Source organism: Colius striatus, chromosome 9 (assembly GCF_028858725.1).
Source record: "Colius striatus isolate bColStr4 chromosome 9, bColStr4.1.hap1, whole genome shotgun sequence".
Taxonomy (NCBI): domain Eukaryota; kingdom Metazoa; phylum Chordata; class Aves; order Coliiformes; family Coliidae; genus Colius; species Colius striatus.
In genome coordinates this window covers 29,826,079-29,845,339 of record NC_084767.1, presented here as the reverse complement: position 1 = coordinate 29,845,339, position 19,261 = coordinate 29,826,079, and the positions used below count along the sequence as shown (strand labels likewise).

The window sequence follows — 19,261 nt, the reverse complement described above, 5'->3', positions numbered from 1 at the left end:
TTTTGTTTCTACCTGCAGCCTAGGTGCTGATGTACTAGGAGAGAAATAGCTGACCTACACAAATATTTACGCTTGACACCAATTCCAATGGCCTGCCATACATGACAGACCAGACTAAATGATCTCATTTAGTTTATTCAGGTTAGTATGCAGTACTTAGGCTTAGTATGCCTCACTCCACAAATGAAGAGAGAAATTTATGTTAAACTAAACACAAAAAAGTCTCCCAGTAATGTACCGCAGCATCACTTTGTCATCTTTGTATTGCAGATAGAAGGTAAGCAAATTCCATATTTAGAGAGCACTGTATTTGAAATCTCTGTATATCTGGCACATACAGATATTCCCTTACTATCTTGTTAAACACTGAGTACTAACTCCATATCTGTCTGCTTAGGCAACATTTAAAATTTATATATATAATCTACTTCCAATTAGTATCCAGTATCTTTAATAAAAATTGCAGGGCTTTTATAATAAAAGGCACTTCTAGTATAAGAAGTAGCAGAAAAAGAGTACCTTGAGTGTTTAGATACTGCTGTTAAGCTTACAAGAGACTCTTTAAGCAGATGGAACATTATATATTTATATGCACATGCATATATATGCACAGACTACAATATAGACTTCAGGCGAGGCAAAAATCACATTAGCTTTATTACATAGTTTCTATTTTTCCTCTTTTGCAATGAACCCATTGCAATAAGCTTTCCTATACTTTTAGTTTGGTCTGTTACTTCTTCTGCTCCTGGAAAGAAGTTCAACAAGGAATGAGAACAGTTGTTGATACCATCTCATTTCAGGTCTGTTGCACATAGTTCACACACATCCAGGGCTCAGATTAACCTCATCCATTTTAAATGGCAGATAATTAAGAAAAATTAAGCATCATAAATTACATTTCATCCAAAAGGCTCTTAAAATGCTTTATAGACTCTACACACAGATCACTCCATCAGTCACCGAAAGCAAGTACCTCTGGGATGAAATGCAACAACTGTTCCACGGGGCATGGCAGAGGAGAGGAAGTGAGGAATACCAGCACATCGAATTGCAATTGCAGGGGGAATTTAGGTAGGAAGAATGTAATTACCCCATTTGGAGCCAAGCCAGACCATGGGGGTTAATGTCTTATAAAGAGCCCTATGAGAATTTTAACAACCCCGACTGCTCAGGACCTTTAATTTATATTAGCCCTCAGGAGTAAGGCTAACAGCTCCGCTCAACTGGTTTCATATGCTGCTACAGGAAGCAGGGAAAAATCAACTTCTAGTTGTTCCCTGCAGTTTCTACCCAACTACTAGGCAGATTAATACCACTTAGTCTGCAATATCTGATGAAAATGCAGTAGAAGGCAACATGACTGAAAGCTGTACCAAATCAGAGCAATTCCTACTGATCTTTCAAAAGCTGTACAGGAAGCTGTCCCACTCTGGTGAGTCCCAAGTCCTCATAAAGAAAGCATCCAAGATCATCTCAGCAAGTTCAACAACAGATGAAGTTACACAGATAGGAAGACAGCATCAAAAATATCTATTCCCTCTCCAAGAGCAGCCTCTGAGAAAGCGCAGGAAACTACAGTATGTGTACAGATCAGTTTCTTTCATATACGAACTAAGCAGTTTTCACCAATTACCCTTATTAATATATTCTGTTAGCAGATATGTGTCCGTTTTAATTCTTTTTGCTTAAGTAAAACATAAAGTTAAAGGCAACAATGAAAGTAAGAAAGATGAGCAGGTAGGAAGAAATAGAAACATGAAGCTCCTATTTTTTCCCACTGTCACCTTTAATCAATAATAAAAAAAAAAGTGGACTTGCTTCCAAGTTTCCTTCCTTCAAAATAAAGTATCAAGCAAGGCTATAATGGAGCATAGCTTTTCACTTTCATTTAACCAAAAGCCTTTGGAGCAAATTCCAAGCCACTGCCAAATACTCTTTGAAATTGTTTACATTATGTATCCATGCTCCACAGAAGTATCTTATTTCTTCAACTAGGTTACACACAAATTAGAGTCATTTAACTTCTTTACTACAGGTATTTTTATTTAATTGTTCTTAAGCTTCTGAACGTCCACAGGGGTGCATTTTATTTAATTTCATCAAATTTATTTTGTTCACTTCAGACTTGCATAATAATAAAAGTATCGTGGTATTCCATATCATATTCTCTTAAAGACCCTTATTTGTTCCATCTTACAACCAGAATTACTTGTTAAGAGGCAAGAAATGGTGAAAGAAGAAACAATGAAAGGCTTCTGCAAATCAAGCAAGGCGGAGCTTTTTTGGGTTGTAAATATTCGTTGGCTGCAGCAGAGATGCTGTATATCATACAGACAATGCTACTGCTGCAGGAGCTTTGTGATTTATGCTAATGAGAAAAGCTACCTTGACGAACAGAAAACAAAGGACAGAACAGTTCAGTGCTGATGCAGATTTTGAACATTAGGTTTAAGTTTCACAGGAAATACCGAAGACCAGTGGTTACAGGAATCTCACAATGCTGGTACATATCTGGGAGTCTTCACTGGACTGTCAGTCAGAGGCACAAATCACTTACAAGTGATTTGTACCATGTGGTTTCATCCTAAGTCTTATCAACACTCCCATATGCTCTGCAGTAGAGCGGATAGTCCCTGCTTTTTAAAGAGGATTCACTGTCTAGAACTTCAACCACAGAAACAACTTTGAAAAAGCACCTCATTCAGTCTTTTCATGTAAGACCATCACGCAAGAGTGCTCCACATCACTGCAGCTATATGGGAGAACTTGCCTTGCTCTCAGTTTATATTTAAGCAGCAGATATATCTCAGCACCAGATTGCTGTGATCTTCTCCTCCCCTCCCCAAACATGGTACATTTTTCAAGGGCTAAGGAAGTGTTTAGGTGCCTAATTTTTCACTTAATTTCAAGATTAAAAGAGCTTTTCTAAAACCTTAAGTACTAAATTTTGAGAAGTATTTAGGCGCGTAGACAGTTTTCACACATGCTCATCTGTCATTGACTTCTGAACATTTAGGAAAAGCCCAGTGCTGGTTTAAAGTCTGTGTGTCCTTGCTATATTCAAAGATAACCCAAACCAGGAGTCCAAAATCTCTGAAAAGCCATAAAACGCTGAAATTCATACTTCATGAACTTTGAACTCGCTACAGAAGACACAGACCAGTTCTGCCTGAAGTTATTTTTAGGGATGTGTGTGTGTTTTGACCATATAAAGAATAGGTCTAAGATACAAACTAATTTCTTATCCATGTGGAAATCACGTCAGCTTCTTGGCAAATAAAAGCCAAAGGCAGTAACTTGAGAAGATTTAAAAATTGCACTGTGTAATTGATCATGTCTATAAGTTAAGCGCATGCTTTCAGTTTTTACTAAAAAATCAGTGTCATACATCACAAAGCAAATTTTGTCTCTGTGGTTAGCAGAAGTGTTCTTCTCCTTGAGCACCTGTAAGGCAAAGACCTGCATTCAAATGTATTGCTTTCAAGCTATTCATGTGCTACCTTGAATACAGCAATTGCTACACAGGTAAAGAAAATGCTACATAGGTTAAGACAAAATACAAAATCCACTCATAAAAACAACTCCAGGTTGGACTTAGGAGGAACTCCAATTAGGCACCCCACAGAAGACAGCTAGTAATCATTCTTATGATCATGAAGTGGATCATTACAACACAACTGATTAGAAAATCTTGCCAAACTCCCTCTGGCCAAAGAGGCCTAAACTGCAGAAATACTTATGCTATTGAAATGTAAGCAAAATCTTTTTCAAATGGACAAACAAACAAAAGAGCATTTGTGTGATATGAAGGGTCAGCACCTAATTTATAGCAAGAGGATGCCAAAATGAGGACCCTTTTGTATTTCTCTGAATACCTGCTATCACATAGATGCACTGCAACTTGCACATATGCACAGAAATTAAACAACATGGACAAATTCATCTAGTTACTTGATATGAAATATTAAAAAAATAATAAAACTCAGCAGTGGTTTTCACATTTAGTACAAGGTGGGGAAAAACAAGGACTGTATTTTGCCCCATTGGTTAAAGTGAACAAAAGTAGCCATGTATCTTAACACCTGGGAAAAGTCAGGGCATGCACAGCTGGCCGCGAGCTGGTCACACATTCCTGAAGTTACAATTACGACCAGTGTTCTCAAACCAGGCCCATTGACAAGCAGTTGCAGATGGCCAAAACACTTATGTATGGAAATAGCTTTAGTCAGCAAAATCTTAGAAAAATAATGTATCAATAGGAACAGTTGTATATGTAGATATAGCACTTTCTCAGTGATGTTTTCTTCAGCTAGCCCACAGGTCATGTCACATAAAATGAAAACGGGAAATATTTTGTGTTGCGCATCACATATAGCATTTGGTACTAGCATATAGTTTTCCCGCAAAAGCAGACTTTCAACGTAGTTAAAGTGGGGAAACACTATCAATGTGTTAGGTTCTGTTCCCAGATTTGCCAACAGCCAGCTACATGACCAGTCTTCTTTTTAATACACCACTTTAATGAGGAGACAAATATGCATGACTCTCATTTGTGTATACAACTTCACATTCTGACACTTGAATGAACAGCAATGAACATTGTAAAGTACCATTTTATAATCTAAGTAACATAACAAAAAAACCCAACGTACTCCTGTTTTGTCTCTCCAGTAATGACACAAAAAACAATATACCTGACGAAAACTTCTCAGATACCTACTGAAACAATCAAAATTCAAACATGTTAGAAACAGAAAAATGTCCTGTGAGAACATAAAATTAAGGTTTTAGTTATTTGCAAAATAATCCTTGCAAGATGCTTCTTTAATGACAAGGTGATCACATGATTGGGTGACATTTTTTGTGATGCTGAAAGCATGGACACATCTAATATAAAATAAAGGGCAACAGTTATTGTTGTGTTAAAATGAAGGAGGGAAAAGAAAGAGCAATATAAGATATGCTTTTCATTACTTGTTTTGAAACTTCTGTTTGGCAAAACCTACACCAGAAATGATATGGCAGAAATTTATCAGACTTCACACTGAAGTGGCCAGAGCCAGCAATCAGGGCAGAATATCACTTGAAATTTAAACTAGGGTACTGACGTCTATTTAGAACACAAAGTGAACCTTTTTTTTTCATAAGAAAAGAACTGCAACCTTTTCTGAAACAGAATACAAAAAAAATTACATCAAGGTGTGATTATAAATATTTTAATTGCTATTTTTTCTCAAAAAATACCAGTAGAACAAATATACAAGACTATTGCTCATACCTGTTATCCCCTGAGCAAGAGTCCCATAACTGTGAATAGCACAGACCAACAGATGAACATCTTTACGCACATGATCAGCAAGACCAAAAGGTCACTATGATTTTAATTTACTATTCACTATAAAACTCGTACCTTCAACTGACTTTGCATACTTTTATTACGCTTACCTGGAAGTCACAAATCACAGGTTAGATTACAAATCAATATAAACTCCTATTAATATTTTCACTCTATGTAGCCCAAAGTAGAGAAGACCTCTCCAGAGCTTCCACTGTCCATTTTATTGGGCCTTACAATGCAGCAAGACAGACAAATCTTCCTTTATGAAGATTAGGGACTTTTGCCAGGATAAAGTTACAGTTGAAGACCTATTCTAGTCCAGTAATAATAAAACTCTCTCAAAACTATTAATGTTTGCACACAACAGTTCAACTTATGGTTAAAAATGCTGGTAAATAAGTGTGATTCTCAATTTTGCAGGTTAGTATTTATGAATATGCCTGATTCTCTCGAAAGAGAATTAGCTGAGAGGTAAATTTGAACTTGCATATTCCGTTCTGTATATTGAGCTTTTCAAAGATTATTTTATTCGGCTTGTAACTACCAACACAAATGCTGATTCTAAATATATCTGCTGAACTCTAAATGACTTCTGTTTATAGAAATAGGACATAACAAGCTATTAAATCTTCCTTACAACAAACTGTGCTATGCCAAAATACTTGCTCCAGATTTTTGAGCTACAGTTAAGAGACGTAGACTGGCAACCAGAAGAAAACTGGCAAGATAGTTATTATTGCAATATATTTTCTCATTTAAGCCTTTCCTTAGATGGACTTGATTTTAGTGTTATTAATTCTGCAGCCACAAAGTTGGGGTTAGATTTTTAAAAAATATAAAAATCCAATGGTGTATGCTCAAAACCTTCATTACATGACTAAAGAATTCAACACACTATTGCTATATAGCACCCAAATAAATTTGGAAGAAACAGGACACAATAATAATGAAAAACTGCCTAACTTTTGATAACTCAAAGTAGTTTAGAGTCAGAAATCATATACTCCTGAGGGCTCCATGAGGAGTTCACAATTAGGGAAGAATAAACTTCACCCACCCATTAACCATTAGGTTTATGTTCATCATAGTAAAAAATGCAGATTTGGGGTTTTTTCTTCTGTACGCTCTGCATCTAGCTCAAAGCTGATTGAGCTTTTTCTTCAGTTTCCATAATCTAGAAGTGGTTGGTGCACAATTCAGCCTTTTCAGGTTCTACAGTGAAGGTCACTAATAGTGTAAAATAATACTATTCTAAAAGGCCATTTTATTGCTGTTAACAGTTGATGCATAATCACATTTACTCATTTACAGAAATAGACCAAAACTGGAATTTCAAATCCACACTTCTTTAGAAGCATTTTAAGCTGCTCAAAAGTAGCTGTAAATAAAGTGTAAAGGTATTGCTCTCCTAAGTGTCAATGGGATGATAGGTAAGCAGTTCTGAAAAAGGGGATTTTGAAGCTGAATGTGAAGCTTTAAGTGCAACAGCTAAGGAAATGTCCTGTAACAGAGAAGGCTATCTTGTGAGAGAAGTAACTGTATGAATTTCTCTGGTGAGAAGACATTTTTCTAGAAGCACATGTATACAGTTTCAAGGTATTAGTAACTATTAACAGGTTCTAGTTCTAACTTACACACACCTAAGCTGTCAGGGACCATCAGGAACGTTAACTAACTAAACAATAATAAGCTTTGCTGGCTCACATAAAGAACAACAGAAATCCAACAGCACATTGCTTCGAAATAATCCACTTACTACTAGTCAGTTTTGGGCAAGTCTGACAAGAATCATACTTTGATTTGCTCCTCACATATGAAACCATCTGTCTTTCAACCACTACTATATATGAAATGAACTCAAATTACTTAAAAAATAACTTCTCGTTCTCTTGAAGTGAGATGAGAAGACTCTATAAAAGCTACTTAACAAACACAAGAGGGTTTCTCCCTCCCCTCCTCTTTTTTCTTTTTTTTAGAAAATAAATTCTTTTACCTTTTCTCAAGAGCACTGTTTCTTATTTACCTAACATAAACAGCACCAGGCTAATGAGAACATGACATAACCTCTTTGCTATTTTATAGTAACTTAGATAATTTTACCTGACCAAGCATATTTAAAATCCTCCAAAACCAGGCAGTCCTGATATTAGAAATAAGGTAGAATCTTAGTTTATCAATGCAATTTTATTACTGCAATGACTTGACAAGTGACACTCACATATAAATGCATCATACACCATTCCTCTGTTAAAGTGCTTGCTCCTTGTGAATACTGTAATTTAAACAAGCATTTTAAGTGCTGAAGCAAAAAAGATTGGTTATTTAAAATATGTAAAAAATGTAATGATTCAATTAATGCTGACTTACTCCATGCATGAATGAACAATTTGACCTGGGCTTGAATACAGTATTTTAATAATGCAGCTGCCATGTTCATTGGTCTCTACATTTCCTGAAAACTAATCTGCCAAACCAGTTATACAGTATTAATCTTCTGCACTTCCGTTCTTGGAGTGCTAGCAATGCTCCACAATCACACGATATTTCACTGAAATTTTACATTTCTTAGAACATTTACAGATACTGTAATTCTAAAATCAAGACAGATATTTTCCAGTTGAACTACTATTGCCACTTTTGAGTGGCAGGTACTGGTTTATCAGGCCAGTTTACACACAAGTTTTTAAATATTTTTGTTTTCTTCCTAGGTACACGTGGTACTGCATCTGCAGTTTTAGGTATTTTTTTTCCAGGAGGCTGTCAGAACCATAGTTGTTCCTTACTTCAAAACCTTAGTAGGAAAATGTATTTGTTTTAAGACACACAGATACTAAATAAATTAAGATTAAAATTATTTTCACATTAGCCAAAAAATTCCATCACTAAACAAGAACCTCTTCTGTACCACCTGACTGGTACAATCCCAGCATGTAGTGCTGGACCTAACTGAGCATACTCTGACTAAGCTTCATTTATAAGAACCAACTAACTTCATATGGAGCTCGTATGATGTGTGTTAACCTGTGCCCTCAAGAACAGTTTCTTCTCACCTTATAAATAACAGCTTACTTCACTTTGAGGTGAAACTACAAATATAGAAGAAGAACTCTGAGCAAAACCAAAGTCAGGGTTGCTTTGGCTGACTAATTCAGCCCAATGAAGTCATCAAAAAATTACTGATGGGCAAAAAGACTTACAATGGGTTGAGGAAAGATTACAATAACTTTGGATACACATTTACAACTGTAGATACAAATTATTAAAAAAAACACCTAAGAATTCTGTAACTGCAGATGACAGCAGCATTACAGTTAATATTTAATCATGATATTGTGAGAATGTTCAGTAGTGGAAGACAGGATTAACATATTGCTTTAAAACATTCCATTACTTTCTGCATCTGTTTACTGATAGTAAAAGAAACAGCTGTTCTAAATGTAACATTAACAGGTGTAAACCATTCATTGGAGACTTTAAAACAATAATTCTCCTCCATTTCCTCCTTAGCTATTTTCAAATGACATCATGAACACTCCTCCTATTATCTTACACAATTAACTCGTAATTGTTTAACCTCTCCGCATGTCCGCAAAAACGTATACATGTGGAGTTAGCTTCCTTCTCATTTTGTGCAAAAGGCTCTGTTCTTCTGCAGTGCACATCCTGAACTAATGCACCAGATGTGTCCCATAAAATGGTTGGTCACACTGTTCAGCAGCTTTCCTTTAGCAACTGTTCTATATCAAATTTACTGTAAAAAAAGCATTGTAATTATGAAGTAACACTGTATCAAATTCACAGACCTAATACCTCACTATGTTCAGTTAAACTATGAATGATAATTGAGCTTGAAATTGTATATTTACTTTAAATAAGTCCTCCAAATCATCTGCAACAATGTGTGCTTAATTCGAAGCCATTAACAAAAGATTTAACATTTCCAAATTTATACTCTCCATAATTTCAGATATGATACTTCATACTTAGGGAGTGGAGGGGAGTGGAAGCTACTTCTGGTAGCTTTCCATTTCCAAAACTAAATGGATATACCTTAAGTTTCATACAATTGCTAACTCAACCTGTTAAATGCTGGGTACCAAAGAAACAAAACATTCAGGAATCCTTCAACATTACTATTGCAACTGAAAAATTAATTCAGAAATATATTTCTTTAACAAAACAAAACCGTCCTCCCCAGCAAAACAAAATGAGACAGAAAGTAAAACAGGCTCTCAAGACCAAATGTTATAAACCTTTCAAAAACTTTAAAAGTTACTCTCTGATGCTTGCTCTCATAAAAGGAATACCATTACCTATGCTGGAGAAAAAGAAAGGAGAAATTAAACCACTGGCATAAATTGAGAGCAAGGAATGAGTGTTTGTACCACTAAACAGAGTGCTGCTGATTCTATCACAGGTTATTTTAAATGTTCTATATTAGCACATAGTAATACAGAATCAATTTTAACAAATCACAAATTACATCACAGATATTTTAGTGGTGCCAATGACTGCTAATTTCTCTGGTTTTGCTATTATTCTCTGAACTGCTATTACTCATATTAAAAGAAGAAGAAAAAATCCTCAGAAATACTCCAAATCCTTTCACACAAACACTTCTTAACTGAGAGAAAACAGAAACTTCATTATTAATATTCTAAATACATTCAGAAAAGAAACACAAAAGGCACTACCACCATTTCATCTTTATACTCATACTCACACCCAGGGAGAAATAGTTTTGGTTTTTTTTCCCAATGATATTTTCCTCTATTTAAAAAGAAAATTGGTATTTGTTTCTTATTAAAATAACGTACAATTTCTCAGAATTTGTCTGAGGCATAAACCCAAGCTGCAAACACACTGATCCTGCCCAAACTGACTGTACGAATGATCCTCTGAAAAATACGCTACGTACAACTAAAAGGTTTTTTTCATTTTTATTATGAGATTGTGTGTTAGTCTGGAAAGCTCATGATTAGCCCTTTGGGAACACTGATACCTGCACTACATATTTTAGGAAGGCCAACATGCACACTATGAGAATCATAATAAGCAGTAAGACTTTGACCTGCCAGTGACTGAAAGTAAGGAAGGAGTGATGATACTGTGACCTGCCGACCCATCATTTGAAGCAGCAAAAGTTGTATAAAATAAAATGCCAGCAGAGGGCAGCGCAAATATTCCAAGTCCCCTGCAATACTGTAGGGGAGATAGCTGCTGTAGGGGAGATAGCTGCATGAGTCCACAGTGTGGGATACAACCATGGGGCAGGGCAGCCCGTCTGCTTGCCACAAGGAAATGTGCCTGTCACGTCATGCCCCACTGTTTTTTCTTCTAAGGTAAGAGGTCAAGCACAACAGGAACCAAGTCCACTCATGACACATTTTACGCTTTCTTCTTCCCTTCCAACAGCTCATACAGCTGGGGACTTATCAACTGGCTGCAAGGACATGCAGCTTGTGCATGCTCTCCAGAGAGCCTCCGGGTGTTCAATACTTAATGAAACATCTGAGTGGCACCAGGTGCAATGGCAATCGTTGATGCGCCTTCTCAAGAACCATTCATGACATCAGCACGCCATTTGCCTTTTTTTTAAACTTGTAAATCTAGAACTGGGGTACTTAGCTTAAATAAGGAACATAAAATCACTAGAGGTATCAGCAAAAGCATCTCTAGAAACAGGAAAATACCATTTCCTCTGTCCATACTGAATAAAACAGAGACCCACCTTGCCTAAACCCATCTCCCATTGGCACAGTATCAGAGCAACTCAATTTCAACTTGCAAATCCAGTCACAAGTACTGTGGTAGACCTAGACTTAAAGCTTCAAAGCTGTGCTGGCACCCAGCCCCACAACCACCTCCAAGATCCCATAGAGACAAAAATCAAACTATATGTACGTGCACCTAAGGAAGATATCCACAGCAGCCCTCTGAGGTAACGTATGGCAAACCTAGCCAGGAAAGAAGGGAGCAGGGAAGGAAGGCTGACTCAGCCTCTGACCTGCTACACCTGCGTACACAGCAATGCTGGCACTGACTTGCTTCTCTAGCAACTAAGCCCCCTTTGGCACCTATGAACACCAACTTGCCAGTCCCTTTTTATCTTCAACCTAGGACCTGAATATCTATTAAACAAATTTGTCCTCTGCAATGCCATTGCTGTATGAAAGCACTTGATATTGACTACTTTTATTGAAGATACTAGCATTTGCTCCAGCGTAACTAAGATATAGGTATTTTACCTTTTGGAAAAGAGCCAGCAATTACTTATTTCATTAAATACTACACATTATTCCCAACTAGAATTGGTGCATATATTCATTTAAGTTCCAACAACCTCAGTTTGGAGATAAATTTTCATTTTCCAGCTTGCTTTTGGCTTTTCTCACTGTAATAGCTACTCTCTAAACTCTCACAGTTTGTATCCAAACAAGCATAAAAATAACCAAACTATAACCTTCTGCATCCACTGCATGCTGAGATCCTGTTTCCCCCCCAGAGCCAAGAGTCACGTCTCCTTCCTGTGTCTCCATCCACCTTCTCACTTCCATTCTAAAAATTCACATCTTCTGCACCGAGTGACATTTGCAGCCAACAAGTGTCCAGTTTTGCAGTGACATTCTCATCTTGTGCCTTGCTCACTAGTTAGGTTTGGAAAGATACCCTGCTTGTGCCCTCAGTCATCCCTGTTCTTTATTAAAAGGATAAACTTCATTTTAATGGCATAAAAATATCATTACTATGTTTCAGTTTAGAAGTTAGATGTTGTCATGGATTGCTGTGATGTGGTTTCTTAACTTGACCAGCTCAACATCATTTGCTACAGAGCTATAGATCGGTAACTGAAGATTTTCAGATTGTACATTGGCTTTTCTGGTCCAATACTCCTGCCCACAAACTAGCTTGCACACCGTTCTTTCAGCAACCTTCAACCATTTCCCCAGCAGCCATAGCAATGCTACAAAGCTAGGTCTTACCACCTCATTTTCATAGTACTAAGACTTGTTAACAACAGAACAACTGGGATGGACAGGAATATTAAGGCTGAAACTTTCAAAGCATGCTCTTCCAGAGGCATTGCATCTGCTATGCACAGAAGGCATAACTGGGTAGCTTTATGGAAGTAGGCTACTACTTGAAGTAGAGAAAGAAACATAACATTCTGGTAGGGAAAGAATGAACAAATTTACCAGAATCAATAACTGTCTATACAGTAGACTTTGCCCTAGTTATGCCACATTCTCAAGTGAGGACAGTTAATGGTTACCACCCCTAACCAGTTTGTTACGCACAATGCACCAATGCACATGTATCGGCATCTGCTTTCTGTCCTAACATGGCCTCCTGTGACTATAAGACTTTCAACTTTCAAGTCACTAGCAAGTCTTTGTTGATCTAAAATTTTAAGTGTACTATACTTTTAAGAATTACACTTCTGTGTGTAAAAAACCCTTTTTGGAGAGTGGGCACTAAGACTTCAATACTCATTTATGCGAGCTAACAATTTCCAAATAGAAAGAGAAGACCACGAAAATGTAACTATAATAACTGTATACGGCAATGCAATGTTTAAATACCTACAGCTATCTGCCATTCCTTTGAAATTTAACATCTCAAGTCCTTAGTACAATAAACTTTGTCAGGCTCTGTGGAAAGTAACTTCTAAGTACTTCACACCTAAAAAATTTTGAGATACTGGTGTTTTCTAAACCTGCATCATTAAGAGCAGCATCAAATCAAATGAGAATATTTCTTTAATAAATTATTTAAAAAATAGTGATAAGTTGTTTCTCTACAACACTTCTTTCCAGTTTTCAAGTAGCATTTGAATTTAAATTAAAACAGTCTCTAGGAGTTGAGCATATGATAATGAAAAGTCATTATACAAAAGCTTTGCACAAAACATACTGAAATTACAGAGTAATAATCAAAATTAAGCAAGAGAAATATGATCCCAAACAAAATGTTCCATTTACTGATTCATTTCCATGGAGTCGTGCTTGTCAACTTCTGGAATATCTGTTAAGTGGTGAAAAAAAGGACGACCATGAACACAGCCTTTATTTTCCTTTCCAAGCTGTTGCTTCATCCTGTAAATTGTGTTTTGTACATCTTCTTTTGACAAATGTAAGGGCAGCTGCCGAGCTAAACGTACTGCTTCTCCCTGTGGAAATGAAAAACAAAAACAAAACACCAAAACGTAGTTTTCAAGTACCACTTTTTAAACATGTTAACCTGTGGCTACCAGAAACCAGGAATTAAGCACTCACTGCTTAAATGTCAATTCTTCTCTCTTCTGCTGAGAAATATTCCAAATATCAGAAACCCAAATGTAACTCTGTATCTTATGGGTTATTTCATGACACTTCTACAATGCAGCCACCCATAGTCAGTCTCCTGGTCACGCTTGCACTTTTAGGGTTGACTTTTGCAAGATGCTTTGCATTTCTGACTACGTTTCCTGTTGGCACTAGTATCAGCTGAAGATGTTTACCAGTTCATGAGACAAATTCTACACCACAAACTTTAGAACTAACATAAATGAAGTCAAACAGTCATTTAAACAAGGGTTTAAAAAACGTTATAGTGAATTTTTAGATTAATGTTGTATTAACTATGGTCTGTTGCATCCTACTGTCTGTTACCTCACAACACTAGAAAGCAGAAGGGAATATTAAACACAATTACTGAAGCACTCATCCTCAAAGAATCAAGCAACCTCAAAAAGAAGCTGTCAGGTTTTTTGTTTCCTCTTCCAAGATGGGCCTTCCTGCCATTGTCTTCTTTTCGGTACTTTAGTAGTGTTACCTAGACTGAAATTGATACGGCATACAATCTCCCTTGACATTGCACAAGTCTAATGCAGCATTCATAATGTTTTAATCTGAATATTTTAATTTTTCTTTGTCTGGGATTTCCCCTCACTCTTCCAAGTGGAAAAAAAAAATCACTGTGGACTATTCTCTACCTAGGAAGGCTGCTTCTTCAATTGTCACCCTATTCTTTCCTCTGGGTCTACCAAAACACAGCAAAAGCTGCAGATATGCTGCCTGCTACACATGAAACACAATAAAATGCTGAAAATTTGAAATTCTGAACATGGCAGTGAATGGTGTTTCTAGTGTTTACCCCCTAAAATGGTCCAAAAACTCAGGGCTTATTTTTATAGTTGCTTTTGTTTTCATGACAGCAAGCCATATACTTCCTACTCAATATGTATTTTCCAACTACCACTACTGCTGCACATTACTAACAGTTCCTCGCAGGATCAATGTTGCTCTTAACAAGCCTTCCTTTAATCATCTCTCTAGATATACTTTTATACTTATGTCTGTGTGTATCTCTATATATTTGTATATATGAAAGTGAGACTTGTGTATCTATTTCTCTAAACCAACAACACTCAAATCTGACTGATGGGTATTAGTAAGTAGAAGGAAAAAAGCTTGTACCTCCAAAGCAAGTTACAAACCATTCCCATCTCAATGTAACTCATCTCGTAAGCTTCTTTAATGTGTGGATGAGAATGGTTCTGTAGTACACAACAGAATCACTCATTCAAAAGGCAGCTGTAAATGTACTGCCCTCAAAAGACAGGGAAATATTTATATAAGAAACATTTAAAAGATGAAACACATATTCTGTGTGAATGCCTTGGTCCCATTTTGAAGTAGTCCACTTCAGCAAAGAGTGTTAGTAAATGCTTAAGAAGAAATTTAACATATATTTTCTAAACATTTTTGAAAAGAGATCTTAAGAAATTGGACTGAAGACTGCATTAGTGAAACATCTAGACAAGAAGTGATAGAAAATTACTATTGTTAGTTACTCCAGCTTTAACTAGTACCACATATATAAGTTGTCTCTGTAACTTCATGCCAATTAATTGTTTCTGGATGGAAGATGATATCTATTTGCATATCAAATACTAACAGAGTCATTCCAGTTCCAACTGTTGCACAGTAACTTCTGTAAGAAATCAGATTAAAGATTCTTTTACTGAAGTACCATATTTCTGGCAACTAATAATGCTGGCTGCTTGTCAGGAATACATGGTTTCATCCCCATTACTGCACCGCAGAACTTGTCATTACTGTGGCCTTACTGACAACCAACAGTATCCGCTTCCTTTAACTGCAGAAGTTAGTGATATTAACTCAATACCTGCATTTTCAGAGGCATACAGGGCTCATCATATGTGAGACTTCATTTTTCACTTCAATGACTTTATTTCACTGACAGTTTGCTTTTCTGGAAAAAAAAGTTTCTGTTTGTCTATCTCTGCCCTTTCAACTGGAAATGGCATGCTTCTTGATTTTCACAATGTACATCTCATTGAGAGTAACATCATAATTAAGCTTCAATTAATGCCTACTTTTCATAAAATACTACCTTAAATAATTTTATTTATTCATAGATTTATTTATGAAGGAGTTGAATCCTGATGGCTCTTCTGGATTCACAGAATTACAGAATCTTAGGGGTTAGAAGGGACCTTTAGAGATTATCTAGTCCAATCCCTCTGCAGAAGCAGGTTCATGTAGATCTGGTTGCACTGGAATATGTCCAGGTGGGCTTTGAAGACCTCCACAACCTCCCAGGGCAGCCTGTGCCAGGGCTCTGTCACTCTCACAGTGAAATAGTTTTTCTTATGTTTAAATGGAACTCCGTGTTCCAGCTTCATCCCATTACCCTTTGTCCTGTTGCTAGATACTATAGAAAAAAGGGATGTCCCAAACTCCTGATATCTATTATTTATATATTTGTAAATATTAATGACATCCCCCCTCACTCTCCTCTTCTCCAGACTACACAGATCCAGTTCCCACAGCCTTTTCTCATAAGGAAGATGCTCCAGTCCCCTGATCATCTTAGTGGCCCTGCGCTGGACTCTCTCCAGAAGTTCTCTGTCCCTCTTGAGCTGGGGAGCCCAGAACTGGACACAGGGCTCCAGATGAGGCCTCACCAGGGCAGAGTAGAGGGGGAGCAGAACCTCCCTCAACCTGCTGGCCACACTCTTCGTGATGCATCCCAGGATGCCATTGGCCTTCTTGGCCACGACGGCACATTGCTGGCTCATATTTAGTTTATTATCAACCAGGACTCCCAGGTCTCTCTCTGCAGAGCTGCTCTCCAGCAGGTCAATCCCTGGTGCATGGGGTTGTTTCTTCCCAGCTGCAGGACTCTGCACTTGTCGTTGTTGACCCTCATAATTTTCCTGTCTGCCCAACTCTCAAGCCAGTCGAGATCCTGTTGAATGGTAGCACAGCCTTCTGGGGAATCAGCCAGTCCTCCCAGTTTGGGGTTATCAGCGAACTTGCTGAGGGTACACCCTGTCCCCCTCATCCAGGTTGTTGATGAAAATGTTGAACAACCGATCCCTGTGGAACTCCACTGGCCACAAGCCTCCAACTCGACTCTGTGCCACTGATCATCACCCTCTGGGCTCTGTCATTCAGCCAGCTCTCGATCCACCTCACTGTCCACTCATCCAAGCCACACTGCCTGAGCTTTCTGATGAAGATGTTATGGAAGACAGTGTCAAAAGCCTTGCTGAAATCAAGGTAGATGACATCCACTGCTCTCCCCTCATCTAGTCAGCCGGTTATGCACTCATAGAAGGCTATCAGGTTGGTCAAACAGGATTTCCCCTTGGTGAATCCATGTTGACTCCCCCTGATAATCATCTTTTCCTTTATATGTTTAGTGACAATATTCAGGATGAGTTGTTTCATCACCTTTCCAGGGATGGAGGTGAGGCTGACTGGCCTGTAGTTTCCTGGGTCATCCTTTTTGCCCTTTTTGAAGCCTGGAGTGACATTGGCCTTTCTTCAGTCCTCAAGCACCTCGCTTGTCCTCCATCAATGTTCAAAAACAATGGAAAGCAACTTAGCAACTGCATCAGCCAGCTCCATCAGCACTCTTGGGTGCATCCAATCAGGTCCCTTTGACTTATGAGCATTAAGCTTAGCCAACAATTCTTTAACCTCTTCCTTATCCACCCAGGGCAAATCCTCTGCTGTCCAGACTATCCTATTATCCTTGCTTCAACTTTCTTCTAGATTTTGTACAGCAATTTAATGGTAGCTCTGTACTTTAACACAGAGAAAGGTCTTTCTAGTCTGAAAATCGCCTATATGGAAACACATTGTGAACATAAGCTTCCAGCATGTATTGTATCACATCAGATAATGGGTTTTGGCTATATCTCATTTAAGTATTTTGGTGAACAATGCACCTCAGAGAGGATAATGACAGTCTTCTTTTCAAAAGTAACGTCTGCTTAGAACAGAACTACAGTAAATAAAGCAGAAAGTTAAAGATTTTTTTTGAAGTTGATAAGGCTCACCTCCATGATACCTGAAAGTGAAGTTATGTCTTACCTCCAAGTAATTTACCACTTTGAGAGGTCTACATTCATGTACTTCCTTTGCATTTCCATTAACTACTGCATTCAGAATTTCTTTCAAATCAGAAACACCATAATATGGCAGACAATTTGCCATTCCTTCTATTTCCAAATGACTTTCTGTAGCTGAAGCATCTGAAAACACAAAACCAAAAGAGTAATTTATACACTGCTTTAATTTCTACTCTGGAGTAATGCAAAAAAAAAAAAAAAAAGAAATTGATGTAAAATCACTAAGTAAATTAGTCTCACAAATGCAATACAATTAAGAGAACATTTTTGCTCCTTCCTTGTAGTGAAAAGCATTAATTTGTCCAATATTTCCTTATGAAAATGTGTGCCCATTCACATTACAAATGTCTCAGGTTATTTTACTTCAAATCCTAGCTGGCAACTATGTAAAACATTTTGCAGCATTCCCACTCTTAAGCATAGCTTTAATTACAGCTTCTATGGCTTTAATTAAACATACATGAAATTAAAGCAGAAGCTACAATTTAGCTTGAAAAAAATTTAAAACAGAGTGTTGCTATTATTTCCTATGTAATTAGTTTAAACATATGTAGAGTTCAAATATTAACAAATTCAGCTTCTATTGAAATAAAAAGCAGTTTTTTCTCCTATCACATTTCAACAAACTTCCCAACAAAAATCTTTGAGGTGTAAAAGTTTTCACTTCTTATTCACAAAATGTAAAAGTTTTCACTTCTTACTCACACTACTTGCTAAAAATCTGAAGGAACTTGCTACTGTATAGCTAACATTTCTTCCACTCTCAGTCAGGAGGACGTTCTCTAGGGGTCAGGCATGTTCTCATGCTGTCCTTCAGAGCTCCTCTTCTCATTCATGTTGGGTGCACAGAACCCCAACTCACATGGCTATCTTCCCCGTTCCACTACTACAATTCTAAAAAGTAAAGACTGGGGAAGAATACAATTCATAAAGAAAATGAATCCATTCCTGTCTAATGGCTACAGGCAGGATAAATTACATTAAGTCCAATTCAAGAATTGTTTTTGCAAAGTAAAAAAGCTGGAGACAAATGGATTGCTACAAACTGGATTAGACTTACAAACTCTGATAAGGGATCATTCATGTTCCTAATCCAAACAATGTGATACATTTCCGAAGTGAAAGAAAAAAATATATGCAATAAATCATCACAATGTACTTTCATTAGCTAGTAGAATGAGACTGTTATCCATGAGCAGGCAGTCATTATTTGGCAGTCATTAATTAAGAGCACAGATGAACAGGAGGGCTGTACAGGTTGATTTTTTTTCTAAATATGGGTGTTTCAATAGGTAAATAACGTTGTGGGTGTTTTTTAAGCTTCATGGTAAGAGATGTTTTGAATGGAGGGGGAATTTGATATAGAGAACAATGCCCCCTACCCCTTCCCCGAAATTCATAAAAGCTCCTTCCAGCTAGATATCTAACACTGCTTTAAATTTGAAACTTACTTCCTTTTTCACCCATCGTCTTCCTTCTCTTTTTCAAGCTGT

The 19,261-nt window shown here is 37.3% G+C and overlaps 1 protein-coding gene across 3 annotated transcripts in view; it reads right to left on the bottom strand.

The window, feature by feature from the left end:
- Positions 1-4,292: 4,292 nt before the first annotated feature.
- Positions 4,293-19,261, bottom strand: part of PMS1 (PMS1 homolog 1, mismatch repair system component) — a 56,846-nt gene continuing 41,877 nt past the window's right edge. For 2 of the 3 annotated variants that reach the window (XM_062003070.1, XM_062003069.1), the window contains 2 exons: positions 17,731-17,891; positions 4,293-13,511 (listed from right to left, as the gene is read on the bottom strand). In XM_062003070.1, coding sequence (XP_061859054.1) covers positions 13,320-13,511; positions 17,731-17,891 — 353 coding nt within the window. In that variant the 3' untranslated portion in view covers positions 4,293-13,319. Of the gene's footprint in view, positions 13,512-17,730; positions 17,892-18,641; positions 18,677-19,261 lie in introns of those variants that run through there. The other variant, XM_062003071.1, reaches the window with a different exon arrangement.